Source organism: Aethalodelphis obliquidens, unplaced genomic scaffold (genome assembly GCF_003676395.1).
Source record: "Aethalodelphis obliquidens isolate GAN/ISIS:26980383/991018 unplaced genomic scaffold, ASM367639v1 scaffold16, whole genome shotgun sequence".
NCBI lineage: Eukaryota > Metazoa > Chordata > Mammalia > Artiodactyla > Delphinidae > Aethalodelphis > Aethalodelphis obliquidens.
The window spans coordinates 31,022,303-31,045,305 of NW_020837960.1; the positions used below are offsets into that span (position 1 = coordinate 31,022,303).

General features: G+C 43.4%; 2 protein-coding genes across 8 annotated transcripts in view; one reads left to right on the forward strand and one right to left on the reverse strand.

Annotated features, from left to right (window-relative positions):
* Nucleotides 1–4,955, reverse strand: part of NUP58 (nucleoporin 58) — a 35,117-nt gene extending 30,162 nt beyond the window's left edge. For 3 of the 7 annotated variants that reach the window (XM_027116674.1, XM_027116673.1, XM_027116675.1), the window contains exons 1-2: nt 4,672–4,954; nt 412–554 (exon numbers count right to left, since the gene is read on the reverse strand). In XM_027116674.1, coding sequence (XP_026972475.1) covers nt 412–554; nt 4,672–4,778 — 250 coding nt within the window. In that variant the 5' untranslated portion in view covers nt 4,779–4,954. Of the gene's footprint in view, nt 1–411; nt 555–4,671 lie in introns of all 7 variants that reach the window. The other 4 variants (XM_027116677.1, XM_027116671.1, XM_027116672.1 and 1 more) reach the window with 4 other exon arrangements.
* Nucleotides 4,956–18,991: 14,036 nt separating this feature from the next.
* MTMR6 (myotubularin related protein 6) overlaps nt 18,992–23,003 on the forward strand; it is a 28,625-nt gene continuing 24,613 nt past the window's right edge. Inside the window, exon 1 of the mRNA XM_027116679.1 lies at nt 18,992–19,117. Within this exon, the coding sequence (XP_026972480.1) occupies nt 19,094–19,117 (24 nt within the window). The 5' untranslated portion in view covers nt 18,992–19,093. The remainder of the gene's footprint in view (nt 19,118–23,003) is intronic.

The following is a 23,003-nucleotide window of genomic DNA, read 5'->3' on the forward strand; positions in this document are numbered from 1 at the left end:
AAAAAAAAAAAAAAAAAAAAAAAAAAGGAAGCTGACTGTCCCATATACTAAATTAATTAATGTCCAAATTGTAAACTTGACTCAGTCTTCACCAAGATAAAACACTGCATTACATAATCTAACATAAACTTGAATTACTTTAATTCATTACTTTTAAATAGATTTATTTCCTTTAATTCTTAAATGTATGTGTGTGCTGTCCTTCCTTACACTGAAGTCAGTCACAGCTAACGGCTGGCCCTATCTCTGACCCTTGATCCCACATCCCTGTCTGCCTTTTCATCTCAGTATTTACCATTTTTTAGGTCTACCACCAGTGACGATCCTTGTAAAGGGAGGAGACACAGGACAGAACCTGCAAAGAATGAATACCCCAAACCCACTCCCTGAGAATCTGACAACCCTCCTTACCTGTGTTCGTTCCTCCTAGAGTGAACCCAGAGGCAGGCTTAGATCCAAAGAGCCCGGCTCCGAAGCCAGCAGAAGGAGCAGGTGCTGTCACTGGAGCTGCCGTGCTCCCGAGGCTCCCAAGACTGAGCCCCACAGAAGGGCTGCTTGTTCATAGAAAACACAAAATAAAGTCTACTAGAGCCAATACTTATTTAAGGGAAACGCAAGTTAGCTCTTCGAGGTTATTTCTCCATTTAAGCACCTCACACATCTCCACAGGATACAAAAGTAATCACAACTCACCTTCAACCAACCACGTTCAAATATTTTTCTGTTCTCTATAAAAATAAATCCACATACAAAATTATTCTTAAAAAATGCAACAGCAGTCTTCAAGAAAAGCAGAATCTATAGCATTTAGGATTTCAGATGCCAAGGAGTCATAAACAAGATCACATATATCCTGCTTTCACCAGTTTTTGTTTGAAAGCTAGCGTATTTTAAAACAGCCATAGGAAATCCTACAAATACGGATCATTTTCCTTCTGAACTATGTATGTACAATTCACACTGCTAAGCTCATTTGTTCTTCCCCGACTGCTAACATAAAGACATGCCCAGAAATAGGAACGTTACTCGAAGCTGTCCCCACCACCTCTCTGTTGCTGTATCGCCAGCCCTGGGGGTGGGGATGAGGGACAAGAATAGACATACCCTGGCACGAGGAAGCTGCAAAGCAAAGCTCCCCTCTAAAAAGACTGTGTAAGATCAGCAGAAACCCTCTTCAGAGGTTCTGAAAGCTTAGAAAAGAGCAGCTGATAATAACAAGTGATGTGAACAAAGTTTACAGCTTTTCAACTGTTCTTAGCAAGCTGCAGAGGCTCAAATTTGCTACCTATAAATGGTAGAACAAATGAAAACAAGCCAAAAAATCTTGACAATTTGACACTTCAAAAATTATGTCGGAGGGTTAAGAGAGATTACAACATGTACAACATAATGGGAAATCCCGTTCATGCTACATATGTATCTTTATTACTTCTCTCCCTGGCCTTCCACATAGACGTAAACACCATGGCGGAACTGCATGTCAGTTTTTTAAAAAAGCTTCAAAGCCTGCGGCATTTCAATGGAAGGGGCAGGCAGTACTGCTCTGGCCAGGCTCCGGTACCAGCTCTCCAATGTGCTGGTACTTGTATGACAGAATGTTTCTGGGCCTCTATCTCCTCATCAGCAAAATGGGAATAACGGTACCCACTTAAGATTTTTTGTAAAGATTTAGAGATTACGAAGGGCAAATTAACTTCACTCAATAAATGCTGTTGCTACCATTATCATAAGAAGCACTTATAAATTCAACTAAACATATCATGTACAAGGTTCTACGCCAGTTAATCACTGTGAGGGCAACGGAGAGGGAGCAGTTTTCAAGGAAGGAGAACCTGAAATCAGTCATCAACACTGAGCAGGAAAAAGGAGAGGGTGCACCCAAATTGTGTCTTTCCCTATTAGCACGTGTGTACGTGCCCCTCTGTGTATACAAGCACAGGGGGCTGGCAAAGCAGGGCTGCAAGGTGTCACCCAGAATTAAAGTACAACTGAACCAAAACGTATTTTTAAGAAACATTTTGTTGGCAAATTATGAAGAATCAAATTAAGGAAATGTTTATTATGCTACCCTTCCTCCCAAACAAGTCAGTAATCCCATGTTTTTACTGCTATTCCATAAATACACAAAAGATATACAGTGAAAGTATGTATTTTTAAGACAATTAAAGTATTTAAAATTTCTTGACAATCTAAGATAAGTAACGATACAATGAAGTGTTTCACAAGTTCATAAAGTTGAAAACATTACCAAAGAAAATATATCAAAGTAAAATCTTACTTTACCAGAGAAGCAAAGGAGAAATTTCTGTGGCAGAAATATTCACTTAAAGAAAAACAAAAAGCTACCTCAGACCTAACCAATTATTGCCTCAACGAATATTATCTGCCAACTCCTCAACAAGGACATGATGCAGAAAAGCCAGCAGACCCTGCCAGATGAAGAATGGAATCTTGCCCTACCGTGGACCTGGGAGCTAACCTAACCTAGGTGCATTTACCAAAAGAACGTTAGGCCTCCAAACCAGTACTCCAATGGGCAGGTGTTAGACCGTCTCTCCTTTTATTAATTTCCCAAGCCTTTCTACAGCATGTATACATTTTTCTAGTTTATTGCTAGTAATTCATTTACTCAGTCATTCAACAAGTATTTATAAAAGCCCTGCCAGGCACTGTCACAGGGACTCGGAGTGGCAGATGAGACTCAGGCCCTGCCCTCAGGAAGTTTCCAACCAGAGAAAGAGATTTATCAATCATTCATGCATTCAACAAATACATATTGAGCTCCACTGTGTCTTCTGGAAAACTAGCATGAAAAGATCTCCACCATCATGGAGCGTAAAGAAGTCAACAAAAAATGTAAGAACTGAAACAACTGTGATAAGTGCTATGGTACAGGGTAAGGGATGGAAACCTCTCTACACTGACAGGTCAGAAAAGGCTTCCCTCCGATGTAAGCACCTGAGTCCCACAAGCAGGCATCAGCTCAGCACAAGAGGTGGTAGGGCAATTCCAGGCAGAGGGAACTGCCCTAAAGTGGGAAGGGGTTTGGCCTTCACCTGAGGAACTGAGAAAAAGCCCAAGTTGTGTTTTTCAAACTAAGATCAGGACCCATGAGATGAGCAAAAAATCAATTTAATAGCTCACAACCAGCATTTTAAAAAAAGGAAACGGAACAGAATAGAAAATATCAGGCCAAAAAAAAAAGAAAATATCAAAGTGCATAGAAAATATCGAAGAGTAAGGGTAGTATATTTCGCTGAAACTGTGTCAGTTACTTATCTGTATGCCTGTAGATGTTATTACTTTCTTTTACAGTTGGGTCTGAATCACTGAATTGGAGCAAACAAAAATGAGAAGATGGGCTCAGGATGTCTGAAGAGGTTCCAGACTGGGCCTTGCAGACCATGGTAAGGTTTATTTTTACTTCATTCCAAGGATAGTGGAAAATCATTGAAGGGAGGCAATGGGAATTTTTTTTTTTTTTAATCTGGCTACAACGTTGTTAAAAAAAAAAAAAAGAAGTTGATGTAAAAGCAGTTGAGACAGCAACTGGGATTCCAGAGAACTAATCAAAGTAGGAGGTGATGGGAGCAGTTTTCATCTAACAGGAGAAGGTTACTGGTTGAGAAGCTGGCAGGAATCATTAAGTATTACGATCTTTCATGTAAGCTTCAGGAGAGCAGGACTTATCTTACCACCTAAAGGGGAGCCTACTACTTAGGAATGCGTTCAACAAACATTTGTTCCACGAATGACAAGAGCCCGCAACAGGGTGGTGGCCCTGGAAATGAAGCAAATGGCAAGTAAAGCATGAAAATGATCAGGCCTTACTGATTAAGTGCACAGACTGACAGCATAGGAGCTATTAAGGAGAACTCCAGATTTCTGACTTCACCGTGTAGTCTTTGCCCACCCTACCCCCTCCCATACAGACAAAATTGAAGGGTTTTTGCTTTGTTGATCTACCAGCTCCGGGAGCTATCCTGTAACTCATTCTAGGCACACTATTTGATTTAACGATCTCCATTTTTATCTTCAAAAGTTTGAGCTCTAAAGAGCAAACCTCGCATCATTAAAATGATCTTTATTTTAATTGCCTCTTTCTGGACGTCTGCTGGCCAAATTGTTATCACTTGAAGAGGTGAGGTAGCAGGCTGCACAAAGACGATGACTATGGCGCCTACATTTCACAATTTAAGTAAAAGACAATGAGAGTCAGCACAATATCCTCACCTGTGATATACTAATTTGCACATACTGTTCAAAACTACCACCAAAAAGTGCTGTAACAAGTATTTGAAACAAAAAAACCAAGAGGACAGATAGGGCCCCATAAGGCACAAAAGGTTTGAAAGCGCGTTTAAAATAACCACGAAATCATTAATGTCCCAAAACGTATATCCTGCAATGGCGTCTCAATTATCGGGGAGAAATTTGTCTTTGTCCCCCTTACAATTTCCTATTAAGTCTCTTTTTCTAAAAAGAGCTTAGATCCGACAACCTTAGCTCCATTCATCCCTGCGACATTCACCGGGCGCCGGGATAGGCCCAGAGAAGCGGCGAAACCGCGGCCGGGCCTCCGCGTGGAAGCCGGCGCCCCCCGCCCCAGCCGCCCGCGACCCCCAGGCCACCCGCCCCAGCCCCGCCGGGAAGAAGGCCGCTCGCGGTTACCTAGACGCCGCGGTCCCGAAGGAGAAACCGCCTCCCGTGCCGCTCCCGCTGGCGGCCACGGTGGAGGAGCCCAGCGTGCTGCTCCCGAAGGAGAACCCCGTGGACATGGCTGCGGGCTCGGCGCGGTTGGCAAACTAGTGGCTCGGCTCGCCGCTCCCGCCTCAAGGCCCCAGCGGGCCGGGCAGCATCGCTCCCACCCAGCCGCGACCCTGCGCGAACGCGGAGCCCAGCGGACGCGAAGACCGCCCAACCGTGTGGAGATGGCGCAGCTCAAGTATACTGCGGCTGTCCGCACGCACCTCCGGAAGCGCGACCGTCACGCAGGGGCCGCTGGGAGTGAGCGGGGCCAGCGGCCACGCAGGGGCCGCTGGGAGGGGGAGGAAGGGGAGGGGAGGAAGGGGAGGGGAGGAGGGGGAGGGGAGGAGGGGGAGGGGAGGGGGGGGGGGGGGGCCGGTGTCTGGAGATCCTGATGGGACCGTGTCTCTCTTGGTTCTTCCTGTTTTGGCATCTGTGCTGACGTAACCTTTGCATTATGGCTGCTTAATCTCAGTTATTGCTTATATCCTTGCCTCCTGCCAGGGAGGATGCACAGACTAGACGGGATAAGAAAAGTACAGAAGCAAGAACGATGTAAGGGTTCTGTGAGCAACCCTTAAACATAAGGAAAATGGGGCTTTAAAGAGGAGAGTCCCTCTGACGGGAGGATGAGGAAAGGCTTGCAGGCGGTGGTGAGTTCGAGGTGCTGCCTTCATAATGCAGATGCTTATTTTCCCATCAGGGGTTGTTACATTACTCTCGCAGAGGGTTTTCCTACCTGCGATTTCTTCCAATAAGATACGTCTTATAAGCAACCACCGTATTTGCTTTCCTAAAACAATTCCCACCAGGACATTGCAGCTTGAGCAGACTAATACACCATCTCTGTGTATAATTTAAAAATTAAATGCATTTCAAATATTATGGCAGTCACTGTGGGAATGATAAAAAAGAAAAGGGACATATTTGAACTATTGTATAAAGAAAAAGTTCATAGTGATTAAACAGGAAGAGAAAAAATATTGTGGGGTTTTTGAGCTTCAGTGGTCTAGAGAATGCTATTATTAGTGATGAGTATAGGATGGTCACTAAGAGAACTGGGGATATAAAATCAAAGGGTACTTTTGACTTGGAAACTAAAAAAGATAGATCCAGATGATTTTTGTAAAAAGGTAGAAAGTGGCAACCTTTGTGTTAATTCCATTGCATATTCTTTCCAAAACTTTTGAAGAATACCAACATAAAATTAGTAAGAGCAAAATTCCTGGCACTTAAATGCATATATGTTAATTACCAACACATGTAAGATTAGCTGGATGGAAAGAGCATGTAAATATGTAGTAGGGATGAATATAAGACGTTCATAATAGGTGAAACTGGGTGTGGGGTATATAGGACCTCTCTTTGTAATAACTCTGTAAATCTAAAACAGTTCTAAAAATAAGTTTATAAAAGAAAATAGTGGGAAAATCGCTCAGAGATGAGACTTTGGAGGGGAGCCACTCAAATTGACAAACTATTTTTTAAACTTTATTTTTAAAAAATTTTAGTACAGCATTTCTGTCTTGTATCTGTCAGAGTAGTTTAAGTTATTGCTGCAGAAACCCCAAAATCCCACACAGAGGCGCACTGCAGAAATGGAAACTGGAATATTTGATAAACAGTATTACAATCTACCACATGCCTCTAGAGGCCCCAAATGTAAGACTGGACCTCAAAGAGGCTTTGTAATCTTATATGCCTTCTTCTGTTTGTCCTATTAGCAAAAAGAAAAGAAATTCTCACCCATATGCTCTACAGGAATAAAATTCCAAAGAAAGCAGTTTCTGTAAGCCCAATTGTTTGTTTATTCAATTGAAAACTTCACAGTAAGGTGGCAATAACGTAAACTTCATGCCTGTGGAAGATAAAACCCCTTCCAGCCAGGCAAAACCATGGAGCACTGGAATTTGGCTTTACCTTCCTTTCCTGACAAGAGTAACATCCTATTCCAAAGCATGTTTCCAAATACTCTTACTGGGCATTATGGGACCTGAACCCATGTATCAGTTCTATGTGAATTGCTTCTTTCTGAGGATGAAGCAAGTGATTTGAATTCTAAATTCGATAGCAAGCCATTTTGCTTCCCCTTATTATTTTTTTGCGGTAAGTGGGCTTCTCACTGTTGTGGCCTCTCCCGTTGTGGAGCACAGGCTCCGGACGCCCAGGCTCAGCGGCCATGGCTCACGGGCCCAGCTGCTCTGCGGCATGTGGGATCTTCCCGGACCGGGGCACGAACCCGTGTCCCCTGCATCGGCAGGCGGACTCTCAACCACTGCGCCACCAGGGAAGCCCCCTTATATTTTATATTGTGAAAATTCTGTTAAGAAACCCCATCTTTTGCTGATTTACTGGCTGTATGATGACATTGTTAATGTTATAATCAAGCTGAATTATCTGAAAGGCAATAGTACTGTAAAAAAATTCTAGGGGGCTTCCCTGGTGGTGCAGTGGTTGAGAGTCTGCCTGCCGATGCAGGGGACGCGGGTTCGTGCCCTGGTCCGGGAAGATCCCACATGCCATGAAGCAACTAGGCCCGTGCACCACAACTACTGAGCCTGCGCTCTAGAGCCCGCGAGCCACAATTACTGAAGCCTGTGCGCCTAGAGCCTGTGCTCCGCAACAAGAGAAGCCACCGTAATGAAGAGTAGCCCCCGCTTGCCATAACTAGAGAAAGCCTGAGTGCAGCAACGAAGACCCAACACAGCCAAAAGTAAATAAATAAATAAATTTATTTAAAAAATAATAATAATCCCAGTTTTGTTCAAAGTGGCACACTAACCAGAATCCCAGCTTCCTTTACAGGTAAATGTGGCCGATTAGATGTAAGTGGGAGACATGAGATGAGCGTTGGCTCATGTAGAGGAGGAGAGAGCTGGCATACATCCCTCTTGCCTTTCTCCTCCTTCTTTCTTCCCGCTGCCTGGAACTCAAGACACATGGCTGGCTCTCCAGCAGCCATCTTGGGCCATGAGGAACTTAAGAATGGAAGTCATATGCTAAGGAGGATGTAGGAGAAAAACAGTATGAACACTGGTTATAGAATCACCGAACCAACCCTGGTCTGCCTACCATCCAATTTCTTTTCGGAGAAAAACCAACTTCTGTGTTAAGCCATTATAGTTGAGTCCCTATTATTCTAAATTTAGGATACCATCTTTAGTCGGAATCCACACTAAAAGATGAATTTTACACGTGTTACCGGGGAAACATAGGAAATATCCAAGATGAACCAAGGTCCAGAACATCTATAGGACTGGAATATAACAATAAACGCTGTTTAATATTGATAATATTAATTGATATTAATAATATTAATTTAATATTCTGGCACATATTCGTAGACCAATATCCACTTCTGTGAAGCAGGAATGCATTCTTAAGACTTTCCCGTAGCATGGATAAAATTTCCCCCAGGCCTGTCCAATTCCCTTTGATCTGTTTTCCCATACCTTAATTAGGCCTCTTTTGGTTGCAAGCAATCGAAATCCTCTCAACGGAGTTCAAGCACAAGTGTATGTACGTGTTGGGGAGACATAAGAAGACAGATATATCGTACAGATACTGAGAAGTTTCAAACGAATCTAGAAGAGGAATAGCCGGCCCTTGAGTATGTCGGAAACCAAGAGCTAGCTCATTAAGAAACAAACTGCAGGGCTTCCCTGATGGCGCAGTGGTTGAGAGTCCGCCTGCCGATGCAGGGGACGCGGGTTCGTGCCCCGGTCCGGGAGGATCCCACATGCCGCAGAGCGGCTGGGCCCGTGAGCCATGGCCGCTGAGCCTGTGCGTCCGGAGCCTGTGCTCCACAGCGGGAGAGGCCACAACAGTGAAAGGCCTGTGTACCAAAAAAAAGAAACAAACTGGAGAGGGCGGTACCTTCTTCAGGCAATGTGAAGGGTTAACTAATTGACTGAGTGCCCGAGGGAGAAAGAGGGGGCCTTCATACATCAGTGATGGCAGATTATAATGGAGCTAGCCAAGTAAGACCCGATTCCCAGGGAGCAGAGGCAGGAGCTAGCAAGCAAATGGGGGGAAAGTGGGATGAGCCTGTAACTCCTAAAAATCAGATTGTTCTAAAACCCAAGCATGACCGGTCCTTCTCTACGAGCTCAAGCTCCTACTGAGGAGAGGGTAAAGGACAGCTGACAAAGCAGGCTTGGAGGGCAGCCGTGAGAAAAAGAAAGTTGCTGCCCACTTCACCCCTGAAGAGCCCAGGGTTCAGTAAAGTGGTTACACAGAGTAGGGCACGACCGGCCACTGTATAGACCAAAGTTGAGAGTGGGTGCAAATGGACAGAAAGAGCAGACACATATGCCCCTGGGGTAAGTCACCAAGATTCCCTTATCTAAAGGATTCAGAGAGAAGTTCACACAGTTAGGAAAAGCAGAAAAATTACAAATAACTTTCAAGACAGAATAAGGGGCAAGCTTCCAAACCCTCATATCCTGAGAGAGTGAGGTTCACATTGACCTGGAAACATTATACTAGGTCTCAACTTCAGCATGAGACTGAAGCAGCCCTGTACGTGGCCTAACCTGGAGGTATGCACTTGGCTGGGCCTCCTCAATCACAGGTTATAGAATACCAAATATGATCGCTGGGATACAGTATGCAGTGCACTCAGTTAAGAATGCTTGATACACACGTACGCACAACTGTTATTTATAGAATTTATTAAGGCCAGCTGCTGTGCATAACGGATTTGGGTTCATTATTTCACTTAACCAAAATAAATAACTCCATGGAGGGGATAAAGGTAAGCATTGCTATCTACAGAAAAGAAAACCAGGAGTTGAAGAAGTTAAATAATTTTACTAGATTCACAGTTAATAAGGGGCAGATAGGAGATCTGAATTCACACAGCTTTGATTCCAGAAAGAATTCTGAGCATAGGCTTCAGCTTCTGCAGTAATCCACCTAAAAATAAAAGCTGAGAAATGCAGCCAATTCTGGCTCTTTTAATGATTTATTTCTATTTAAGAAACACCCAGATTAGGAAGTGTGATTGCTTTCATAATATCCCATTAGACGGTAAGCAGTAAATATAATTATAAAAGCATTAACATTTAATTTTAAAATATGAAATGTTTTCTCACATGACAATCATAGCATCAGACATCTCTTGTGTATTTTATAGGGGAACTCAGTGGGTTTTTTTTTTTAAAAAAAAGTGTAAAAATAAACACTAAGCATTAGGGAGAAATGAATGTGGAAGACTGATTCCTCATTATTTCAAACCATCATGATTGTTTACTTACTGCTTTTTGTGTATTTGTTAATTTTTGATGCAAAAAACCCTCCATTTTTAAATGCAAGGTCAATTAAGAAAATTATATTTTATTAAAGTCATCAATAACTAGTATGTTATTTTAAGTAGTCTTTGTAGGCACATATAAGGCAAAATCTAGGTGTCTCCTAGAAGTTGGATAATAAAGGAAATTATAAATATATACATCAAGACAAAATTAAGCAAAGCACAGATGTTTTAAGACTCCCTCCAAAAGATAGCATGGCTTCCAGGCTACATCTTGATAGGAACTTAGCAGACCAGGTAGTGTTTCTAAAGAAATGGGGTCTCAGCACAGAGATGTTCAGAAACTAGATTGGGGATATGTAACATACCCCTATAATAATGAGACATCAGGGCTGCCCCCAGAGGCTTTCCTGGGCCAGAAGCACTGCTCTCTTGTCTTGTAGTTGGTACGTCACAACTACAGATGGGTTTACAGCTGCATCGGGATCTTGGCTGGATGACAACAGCCTGTCGCATCATTTAGGTCATTTCCCTTGCCCGAATTCATGCTAAGTAAGCTTCTCAATGCAAAGTGTCCACTTAGCTTTATAGGAAGAGAATACGCTGACCCTCACTGCTGTCTGCTTTAACGTGTGTTTCTCATGGCCAGTGATCAAGCTGGTATTTTGATATTCACCAGTCTGACTAACCCTAAGAGACAGAACTCTTCTTGGCTGGCTGGCCTTCCCTCAGGTTAGCTTATAAGTCTCGGGGACTCCTCCGTTGGTGCTGTAACTGGATTAAGTGACCCATTTGCGTAAGTAACGTGATAACGACAGCAGAAAATACTTAATCTGGTAATTTTTACTGATCCAACTTTTTTAGGGAAGGTTAGAATTTAGGGACACTGGTGCACATACAGGTCCTCTTAAATTGGACCCTATGCTTTATGAACATTAGTAAGAATAAAAATGAGTCTCAGCGAACAAAACTCTTCTCCTTTATAGTGTCTACTCATTTCCCTTGAGTGAACCCACCCCTTCGTAGTGACAGAGGAATTGGGGCTCTTTGTTATGTTGTAGTTCTCACCAGGGGGAGAGCTAGCAACAGAGAAGCAGATGGTCTGAATCATTTGCATCCTGTGTGTGGTGTCCAACTGGGGCTTCTACTCAGGCTCTGCTACTGCTGCTAACAGGACATCTGTTCCCAGGGCTCCTTGTGTCCATTCCCATGCACAAGACCTTCAAGTTGTGATGTGCAAGGTCCCCAATAAAAGTGCCACGTCGCCACCCCATCATTCTGTAGCAATCCTGGCCAATTATCAAGCTCTCCAACAAAGATTGTTCTCAATGAACATTTTACTACTTGAAAGGATGATCAAAGATGATCAGATATTAGAGGAGAGTTCTGACATGAAAGTCAGAAGCCAAAACAACAAACCTAGAAAGAAACCTTGAGGGAATGGAGATAATTTGGGAAGCAAAAACAAACAGTCAAACAAACAAATACCTTATGTACCTAGAGAGATGAGATCCACAAAATCAGAACAAGGTGATAGGAAAAGAAAACAAACAAACAGAAAATGTATATAAACAAAAAGAACTCTTGGGGCTTCCCTGGTGGTGCAGTGGTTAAGAATCCGCCTGCCAGTGTAGGGGACACGGGTTCAAGCCCTGGTCCAGGAAGATCCCACAGGCCGCGAAGCAGCTAAGCCCATGTGTCACAACTACTGAGCCCGCGAGCCAGAACTACTGAAGCCAGTGTGCCTAGAGCCCGTGCTCTGCAACAAGAGAAGCCACCACAATGAGAAGCCCACGCACCACAATGAAGAGTAGCCCCCGCTCACTGCAACTAGAGAAAGCCCGTGTGCAGCAATGAAGACCCAACGCAGCCAAAAATAAACAAATTAAAAAAAAAAAAAAGAACTCTTGCTAATATTCCAGTAGGAAAAGGCATACCTAAGGCCCAGATCTTGGATTCTAATATCATTCTTCAATAAAAGAACCAGAGCTCTTTGGAGAAATAGTTAATTCTAAGGGCTGGGGTGGGAAAGATGCAAAATGAGGTGGGAGCTTCTTGTAGTGCCAGAAAGTAAGGAAGTGCTAAAAACAAACAAAGAAAACCCCCAGTATTGATGGGGGTACGTCAAAGGGACAGAGGAGCCAAGTGAAAGAGCTGCTAATGGCCAAAACGAGAACAATTTGAGCACGAAAATAAATGAAGAACTATCAGAATATAGCCTGAAGTATAAAATGAATATTCATGAGCCCATACTGATACAAACAAATGATGGAGTAAATAAGAAAATGGGAGAGAACAGAAAATTTTCTTGTGCAGAAGAATTTCAAACAACTTATGTAGAAACTCAGCCCTCAAAGATGGGGAGTATAACTCCTTCCTCCTTAAGTATGGACTTTGAAGAGTGAGCTCCTTTGAGAGAGGAGAGGATAGAAATGGGGGGAAAATAGTAACTTTACAGTGGAGAAACTTGACAAACACTACCTCAGCCAGGCGATCAAGGTGTACAACAACAATGATAAATCATATTGACAATATGACTTGATATTGTTATGATGTGATAAGAATGGCATTTTATCTGTCTGGTCTTCTCCCACAAAGCCCTTAACCCTGGTCTAACTATGAGGAAAACTTTAGACAAATTCCAGTAGAGGGGCATTCAACAAAATATCTGACCAGTATTCCAAAAAACTGTCAAAATTGAGTTTTCTATTCTGTAAACAAAGTACATCTCTCCATTTATTTAGGTCTTCTGTGTGTGTGTGTGTGTGTGTGTGTGTGTGTGTAATATCTATCTACCTATCTATGTATCTATCTTTTTAACTCTCTATCTCTCCATCCATCCATCCATCCGTCCATCCATCCAGGTAATTTTATAACACGCTCTGTAGAGATCTTATACACATTTTGCTAAATTTATTTATTGATATTCTTTTTAAGCTGTGACAAATACATCTTTTTAAAATTCCATTTTCTCCTCATACTAACTTGGAACTTATGTGCTGTTTCTATATTTTAGCAGTTACCCTGGAAATTAAAACATGTAAATATAACTTTTTAAGGCTAAAATTAACAAACACTCCTACCATCTTCCAAGAGAATACAAGTATTTTAGAGTATTTTATCTCATGCCTAACTCATATATTTGAATTCTTTTCTTTTTAAACTTCTTAAAACTTTATTAAAATTTTGTGCCATCAATATTTGTTTACATTTACTAATTTCTTTACATTAAAAAAACTTCAGGGCTTCCCTGGTGGTGCAGTGGTTGAGAATCTGCCTGCTAATGCAGAGGACATGGGTTCGAGCCCTGGTCTGGGAGGATCCCACATGCCGCAGAGCAACTAGGCCCGTGAGCCACAACTACTGAGCCTGTGCGTCTGGAGCCTGTGCTCCGCAACAAGAGGCCGCGACAGTGAGAGGCCCGTGCACCGCGATGAAGAGTGGCCCCCGCTTGCCACAACTAGAGAAAGCCCTCGCACAGAAATGAAGACGCAACATGGCAAAAATAAATAAATAAATAAACTCCTACCCCCAACATCTTCTAAAAACAAAAACAAAAAACTTCATTTCTTTTTTATCTTAGATCTTCCATCTGTGATCATTTTCCTTATCCTTAAGTATACTTTTGAATAATTTGCTTTAATATGGGTCATGGCAAACTCTCTTAGTCTGTATTTTTTGTTTGAAAATGTCTGGGGTTTTTTTTTTCCATTTTCATTTTTTGAAAGATAGTTTGGGAAGAGAATTCTAGATTGTCATCGTTTTCCTTCTGCATATTGAAGATACTATTCCAATGTTATATGGCTTCCTCAGTTGCTGAGAAGTCAGCTGTCAGTTTAATTGTTAATCAGCTGAAGGTAATTTGTTCCTCTTCTAGTCTGGATGATTTTAAGCTCTCCAGTTTTGTCTTTGGTGTTACCATAGTAAATTCACCATAGTGATTCTAGTTCACTTCGGTGTGTCTAGATATGGATTTCTTTTTATGTATTCCTCTTGGAATTCGTTGAGCTTCCATATTCTGTGGATTGGTGTCTTCCATGCATTCTGAAAAATGTCAGGTATTATATTATCTTTGCCCCAGTCTCTCTCTCCCCCTTCTCTTCTTGTGAAACTGTGGCAAGACTTATGTTAGATCTTTTCATGCTATCCTCAATTTCTCTTAACTTTAGTTTCCTATTTACAATCTTTTTGTCTCTCAGTAATCCTTTCTGGGTAATTTCCAAAAGTAACTTCCAGTTTTCTAATTCTTTCTTCTACTGTGTCTAATCTGTTAAACCCATTCAGTGGGTTTTCCATTTCAATTTTTGCACTTCATTTATAAAAGTTCTATTTGGTTCTTCTTCATGTCTGCTCATTAAGACACTGTTTTTCCCATACACTGCAGACATTTTCATCATGACTCATTTCTTTAAACATAATGAGCATTGAGCATAATTGTTTTATAAACTAAGCCTGATAGTTATAAAAGCTCTTATTGCCACTCATGCTGTTCTTGCAAATTATCTCTTGAGAATTGTTTCCTTGTGTGCTAGTTATCTTTTATTGTGACTAACAATTTTCCTTGGAAAGTTAATTGTAAGAATTATTTAAAACCTATTGTAGAGTGGCATTCCACCCAAAAAGGATTTGAGTTTGCTTTAATAACATTCCTAGGCACTACTAATCCCAAACTTTTAAAACTATATTCACAACTTGAAGTTTTTCTGAAAGTTTTTTAGGTGGTATGAATCTAGGTTGCAAATTCATCTAATAACATTTTTGTGGTTATAATATTTGCAAGACAGGAGATTATTGCTCCCCTCCTGTTTCTTAATGTCAAGGTGAATTTCCCACAGTATTCTGGGCATTGGATTGGTTGAGTTTCCTTCTGGCCCAGGCTTTATGTGGGGAGAGTCCCCCATTGTACTTCCTCCATGGGGTGGGCTCTAGACTTTAAGTCCTGTGAGAACATCAAAACAGGAACTAAATTCACCTGGTTTGGAAATGGCCCTCTTGCAGGAATTTCCGTATCCTGCTTACCTTTCTGGGTACACACTTTCCCTTATATTTTGCACTTGTGAGTCCTCACTCTCTTCTCAGTTACATTATAGGTGCTTTACAGGATTTGATTTTCTATTTTATTTTAATATATTTTATTTATTTATTTTATTTATGGCTGCGTTGGGTCTTCATTGCTGCATGCAGGCTTTCTCTAGTTGTGGTGAGCAGGGGCTGCTCTTCATCGTGGTGCTCGGGCTTCTCATTGCAGTGGCTTCTCTCATTGTGGAGCATGGGCTCTACATGCATGGGCTTCAGTAGTTGTGGCACGCGGGCTCAGTAGTTGTGGCTCATGGGCATAGTTGCTCCATGGCATGTGGGATCTTCCTGGACCAGGGCTCAAATCTGTGTCCCCTGCATTGGCAGGCGGATTCTTAACCACTGCGCCACTAGCGAAGCCCTGATTTTCTATTTTAGATACTATTTTAGTTTTTAAAAAAAGCAGAGTCATTTCCTAGCCTATCATATTACCATAACTGAAACTTTTATATGGATTTTGAAAAACAAATCGATATAGAATAGTATTAAGAATACAGAATCTAGAGTCAGACTGTCTGGCTTTATCTCATGAATCTAGGCTTTATCTGCTGTGTGATATTGGACAAGTTACTTAACTTCATTGTGTTTCACTTTCCTCATCTTTAAAATGAGGAAGGTGATAGTATTTTCCCCATAGTACAGGTAAAGCACTTAGTACTCTTTCTGCCACCTGGTAATCATTTAAGCGTTAGTTATGATTATTATTACCCTTCTATGAGAATTGGTAAAAGAGACAAAGTGAGAAATGATAAGGGACGAGGGAGATAATGTTGTGAGGATAACGTGTTTGGGGATGTGGAATGGAGAAAATGACAAAAATCTGAGGGAAAATAATACAAAAAGAGGTTTTATCAAGGAAGTCTTGATGTATGTTATGCAATATAATTCACCCTTTTCTGCTTTTTCAGAAGATCTTCTGGAAAAGACCTGCTTTAGTTTTCAATTTTTTTTTTAGCCGGATTTGTGTCTTTTGGATGTGATACTGTACGAGGCTGTTTTCTAGGTCGTGCAATCTTATCCTCATTATGTATTCCCCGTGAGTATCTCCATTGCTTTGAAAATCTGTCTGAAACATAGCCTGCACTCAAAACAAAGCAACACCAAGACGACTTGAATAAAATAAATGAATGAAACACTGGCAAAATAAAACATAAATTTTAATTAGAAAAGAAAACTTAGAGGGTAGAGAGGTCTTTGTAGCACCAAACATAGTAAGAAAGATGATGTAAAAATGGTGATGATGTTTTAAAAATAGCATTTTCTAGTTACAACAGAGTGAAGCGGCTTAGGACAGAACACTTGGAGAACATAGAGCAGGGCTCCTCCGCCTCGGCACTACTGAGGTCTTGGGCTGGATAATTCTTTGGTGGGTGGTTGGGTGCGGGGTGTGTCTGGTGTATTTTAAAGTGCTCAGCAGCAGACCCAGCCTCTACCCACTGGATGCCAGTAGTACCGCCTGACACACACTCCTAGTTGTGACAACCAAAAATGTCTCTAGATGTCCCAAATGTCCCCTGGGGGCAAGATCACTCCAGGCTGAAATCACTTCAGCATGGCTGAAACAGAGGAATTACAAAAATCACCTGTTATCCTAACCATCTAGAAATGTTAAGTATTTCGTTGTTGTTGTTGTTGTTGTTTTTTGTGGTACGCGGGCCTCTCACTGTTGTGGTCTCTCCCGTTGCGGAGCACAGGCTCCGGACGCGCAGGCTCAGCGGCCATGGCTCACAGGCCCAGCCGCTCCGCGGCATGTGGGATCCTCCCGGACCGGGGCACGAACCCACGTCCCCTGCATCGGCAGGCGGACTCTCAACCACTGCGCCCCCAGGGAAGCCCCAGTATTTCGTTTTAAATAAATAAAAATGACCCAACACACTCACATTGAACCTACCATTCTATAGCCACTTTATTTTTCACTCAGTAATTCAGCATCAACACTTTTTGTTATGTAATGTTCCTCTACAGCATAACTTGTTTTTGAAGTGTGAGTACTTTCTAATAAACTAATCTTAGCTTCTCCCTCCAGCCCCTTGTTTCACTGTTGTCATTAATTTCACTTATATGTAAGCATTTCACAGGGTACAGAATTCTAGGTTGGTGGACTCCTCTGTTAACCCTTTATTTCACTCCCCTCTCTTCTTGCTTGCTTTCGGATGAGAAGTCAGATCTGATTCTTTTCCTCGCTCCTCTATAGATAAGGGTTTCTCCCGCCCCTGCCTTCTTCAGGATTTCTGTTTGTAATCTTTGATTTTCCATGGTTCGAGAATGATTGTAGTTTTTCTGGCATTTATCCCGCTTGGTGTTCTCTGAGGGTTTGGTGTATGACATTAATTGGGGGGAAATTTCCAGTCATTATTGTTTCAAATATTTGTTTCTGTTCCTTTCTCTCTTTCCTCCCCTTTAGATATTCCCATTACATGTATGTTACACCTTTTGTAGCTGTCCCACAATCCTTGCGCATTCTGTTCTGTTTTTCTCAGTCTTTTTCCTTTCTCTTTTTCAGATTCGGAGGCTTCTATAGAGGTATCCTCAAGCTCAGAGAGTCTTTCCTGCGTCACATGTGTTCTACTCATAAGCCTATCGAAGGCATTCTTCATTTCTGTTGTAGTTCTTTTAACCTGTAGCATTTCTTCTTGGTTCTTTCTTAGAATCTCCATCTCTCTGCCCACATTGCCTGTGTGTTCTTGCATTCTGTCTACTTTACCCATCAGAGCCCTTAGCCTATGAATCCTAATTGTTTTCAATTCCCAGTCTGATAATTTTAACATCTAGGCCATAGCTGAGTCTGGTTTTGAGGCTTGCTCTTTCCCTTCAAACTGTGTTTTTGCCTTTTAGTGTGTCTTGTCTCCTGGATAGTCGGACACTATGTGCTGGCTGAAACGACCTGCCCGGCACTGGTTCCCAGGGAGGTTGCTGCTGGTGGGTTTCTGCTCCCATAAGGTGTTGTTCTCTGTACTTGCCTGTCTGTCTGTCTCTCTCTCTCTCTAATTTGGGGGTCAGTGGTTTGCCCTGTGACCTCAGTTCTCTCATAGATCTAAATAAAGTTGCTGATTTTTCAGTTTGTTCAGCTTTTACTTTTAGTCACATAATTTTTAAATAAATAAATAATTAATTTTTGGCTGTGTTGGGTCTTTGTTGCTGTGCGCGGGCTTTGTCTAGTTGCAGTGAGCGGGGGTTGCTCTTCGTTGTGGTGCACGGGCTTCTCACTGTAGTGGCTTCTCTTGTTCCGGAGCACAGGCTCTAGGCACGTGGCTGCAGTAGTTGTGGCACGCAGGCTCAGTAGTTGTGGCTCGCGGGCTCAGTAGTTGTGGCGCACAGGCTTAGTTGCTCCACGGCATGTGGGATCTTCCCGCACCAGGGCTCAAACCCGTGTCCCCTGCACTGGCAGGCAGATTCTTAACCAGTGCGCCACCAGGGAAGTCCCTATTCACATAATTTTTAAGGTATGCTGATATCAACAGTGTATGGACATACCACACTTTACATAACAATCCCATAATATTGGAGATTGTGATGGATTCAAATAAGGCTACAATAAATACATCTGATTATTTCCTTCGAGTAGATTCTTGTGAGAAGAACTGCAGCTCAGACAAAAGACGAAGTACTGAAATTTGGTGTCACCCTGTCTCGCCCTCACCCACCGAATTCTCTTCTCACAGCACGTCCACACGACCCTGTCCACGGGGGAGAATTGCTGGCCAGTTTCCCAGGAGAGGACCGCGCTCTCTCGGGGATTGGAAGGCCTCCACCGACAGGAGACGCTGTGGTTCTCACGGCGGCCCCAGGCGATACCGTAGCCGCTCTCTCAGCACCGCCGCCGCTCTGCCCACCGCGCAGCGCCCTCTCAGCGGCCCCGGTTTGCGGAAGTGTTTCCAGGAGACGACGAGCGAGCTGCGCGTGCGCGGTGGGCGCGGCCGGCTGGAGGTGGTGCCTGCCGGGTCAGGGGCGTCGCGGCCCGGGATATCCGCTCTATGGTGCGCAGGTGCTGCGGCCGCCGGCGGACGCGTCTTCGGGATGGAGCACATCCGTACGACCAAGGTGGGCGCGCGGAGGGCCGCTCGCCGCTGGGCGGTTTGACTGGCGTGGGCGGCGGGACGCGGCTGGCCGGCGGACGGGCCGGGGACGCGGGGCGGCCTGGGCGGGCGTGAGGCGGGGTTCTGGTCCGGAGTTGGGTGCGGAGGGTCTGGGGTCCGTTCCGTGGGGCCGGCGGCCGACCCCCAGCGCTGCGGCTTCCCGGGCGGAGTCGGGGCTGCTGCGGCCTGGTAGCCCGGAACACACCTGGGCGCCGGTGCACCTCCCCTGCTCGGGTCCTGCGGTCCCGGGTCACGGATGCTCGGTGCAGGCGTCGGGGGAGCTGGGACCGGCGCTGGGCTCCACCTCACTTCCCTGGGGTTTTGGGGTTTCCGGCTCCGTTTCACACTTGGGTGTTTTTAGTGGCAATCAGCTGGGCAGACGAGTTACGGAGGACGGCTGATGGAAATGCTCTCCAGCTGAGATGATTAAATCCCATGCTTCAGTTTTGTGTGTGATTTTCAGTTTTGTGTGCATTTACTCTGAGAACAAACATATTCTTATGATTCTGGTACAACTGTGAACACGGATGGAAGTGACCTCAAAATATTGCCAAGTTACTTTACCGACAACGTTGAAGTTCAACTTCCACTTTGAGAGGGCAGGAAACAAGTCGAGATCAGAACTGAATAGCATGTTTTTAAGCCCCGCGCGGAGCCTAACAGAATCGGGACGAGGACCACTGTGAACCTTGACTCTCCGGGTTTTGCGGAAACCATCGGTCAGTTGCTGCCCATCCTCAAGTTATAGCTCATTTAGGGAAAGGGCAGACATCCGTCTTCTTCATTTGTTCCAGGGAAGACGTGAGATCTATGTCATTCAGATGTTTCACAAACTTTTTTAAGATGGACATGGATTTATATTAAAACTTTTTTTTTAACATGGCACGTACTATATCTAATAAAATTAAAGATGCTAAAAAGTAACGCCATTTAAAAAGTTTCTCATTGTGTCTTTAAGAGCAGAAAAGTAAAGTAACTCTAGAATTCAAGTTGCTGCCGCTTAAAATTTGAAGATAGAAGGGTGATTAAGTAAATAACCGAACTAGTAGAAGGTGCAGCGGACTAGAGTAGGCATCAGATCAGGGTCTGGTCCTGGTTCCCAGGTTCCAGATGTCTTTGTACTATCTGTGCACACAGATAGGAGCTGTATGCGCGTGGCTTCCTTCTGTGCCAAATTAAACCCCATCTTTGCACCTTTCATCGTGCTTGCTACAGTGCAGAACATGTAATAGGAAAACAGTAAAAGTGAGCTGAATTTAATCAGAACAAATCCCATTCCTCGGGATTGGTAAGAGGGAACAGAATGTTAGAAAATCTTTAGGCTCCCTTGGCTTATTTTAAGTCTTTCCACCTGAAATTTATGATGAGTATATATCTTTGTTTTTATTTCTATAGTCATAGCAGCCCTCCCTTATTCCCTTACGATTCTTTCTGGTGACTTTCATTTGGCCTGATGTTCCTCTGTAACGACCAGTTGATGGACTTCTCTTTAGTTTTCTGATTTAGTCTTACCCTTTCACAGTGGGCCCATGCTGGTCGTTTAGTAAGGTCTTTTTATGATGTTTTTTAAGGACTAAAAGATTTCTGACTAATTTCGTATTAAGATTAATTTTCTACTGTGCTCCTTTATTACTCTGGGTTATTTTTCTAGCATTAGACCACTCCTGCTCTCTTAAGTGGCTGTATGTAGACTGCAATTAAACAAATATTTACTAGGTACCTGTTACGTGTCAGGCACTTTACGGACACTGTACAGGCACACAGCAGTGAGCAGGGCAGGCATGGCCCTCACAATGCATTCTGAGAATTGTTGTGTAGACTATAATATTTTCCTAATTATAACTTATTCTTAAAAGATCGATTTGAACATAGCCAACTTTTTGTTTCTATTATGCATAGCCTTCACCTGGACAGTTAATTTGCTGCAAAAGTAATTGCATTTGAAAACTAGAAACGAATTTCTTTCAGTTTATTTAGCTGTTTTGAACTCTGTGTAGTTTAGTCACGATCAAGAATTGACTGTAAGTAGTGATGTGTAACTAGTGACTTGTTCTGTGTTGTTCAGATCACTGTATTTTTAAAGTAATGATTGCCATTTATTGAGCAACTGTATATCAGTATAGCCAACTCGACAGTATGATTTCACAGTGTTTACAGTTCACAAATATGTTAATTTGTACAGAATTATCACTAATTTCTTGACGCTGCCAGTTGGGACATTATCTCCATTTACAGATGAGGACATCGGCTTGAGTGCCCACTTAGCTCATGAGGGGGTAGAGGTTTGTCTAACTCCATAGTCTACATAATGACCTTTCCATCATCTCTCTGCTTTCAGTCTGTTTTGTTCAAATGTATTAATATTAATTCAGGAATCTTAATAATAATTCTAAGAGCTTTTCCTTCCCCAAACCTCTTCTTGACATAAGTAAATCATATTTATATGCTGTTGTTTTTTTGTGCTGATTTTAGTCACTTTTAAAAAGTATTGCTTACTAACCAGAGATATATCGGATAAAGTATTTTAGTTGACTACTAATTAAGTGGCTTTATAGTTCTAAAATTCAGGAACAGATGTATCATCGTGTTTTGGTCACATTTGGTTTACAACTGTACAGCGTCAATAAAGATGTCAAGTCTGAATCGGCAATTTTGAAAGTGCATTTCCAGGCTATATGCATCAGCAGTGTAGCTGCTGCCTCTCACTTTGAGCTCCAACTTTGCCGTAGGAGAGAGTCTTGCCAAGAAACAAAGGGAGCTGTGTGTCTTCCTCCTTTCCCCGCCAGGCTCCGGTGCTTCGGCTGACATCATGTGTTGATGCCGATGGTATTGTTCTAATGTGAGTGGAGCTTCACGGAATGGAATGGAAGGATGTTTTCCTCAGCTATCCGTGTGTGAAAGACTGCTTCCTAGAGCTGGTTAAAGCATGGACTGTCCCATGAAAATCTGACCCCTTTGGGACTCAAATTGAGTTATTTCAACAGTAACGCTCAGTTTGCTCTTGGCTTGCTCCCCCTTTTTGTCGTTGGAGTGTGAGATCAGTCGTACGTGTGTGTGTACATATATGTTACGTGTCATGGAGAGTGAGGGTGTGCAAAACTAAGAATGGATCAAGAACAAGGAGACCGGTGATATTTTGTCTTTGAAATAAGAGCCAGCACGTTTTCAGGAGCACCTGAGTGCTCCCCACGCAGAGTGCTACGTTGACTGCCACTGGTATTATCCCCTTACGCAGCTGGGGAAAGTGACTCTTGCAGAGATCAAATGAAATAGCCTGTCCCGGCTCAAACAGCTGGCTCCACCAAGGAAGAGGTGGAGCTGGGAACTTGAAGCCAGGTCTGTGCTGTTCTCTTAGCTGCCACACTCCCCTGCCTCAGGTCAGGAGATTAGAGGAAGGAGGTGGGTCGGTGTGAGCAGGCAGGGAAGGGAGGGATGGACGAGCCCTGTGTCTAGCAGGTGGCTGACCACGAGGGTCTGGAGTCAGGGAGAAGGTGTGCCCCGGAGATGTAGGCTTGCGAGTGGTGGGCGTTTAGGGGATCACTGAGATCTTCCGTTGAGGGTGCGTTTATGCCGGGAGAGCATGCGGAGACTGGAGAAGAGTGTGAAGGCCGAGCCCTGGGGATACTCATCAAGGGGCCAGGGAAGGAGTGTTAGGGACAGAGGGGAGAGGAGAGTCCCAGGCGGGCGGGCACAGCCCTGCCGGTTCTCGTTTCCTTCTTTGCTTCCCCCTGCCCCCCTGCTCCCGCCTCTGCTCCTTCCTTTTCCCAGGGCCAGGCACTGTTCTGGGTACTGAGGAAATGGCGCTGAATCAACCACAAAAATCCCTGCCCGTTGAAGACTCATTTTCTAGC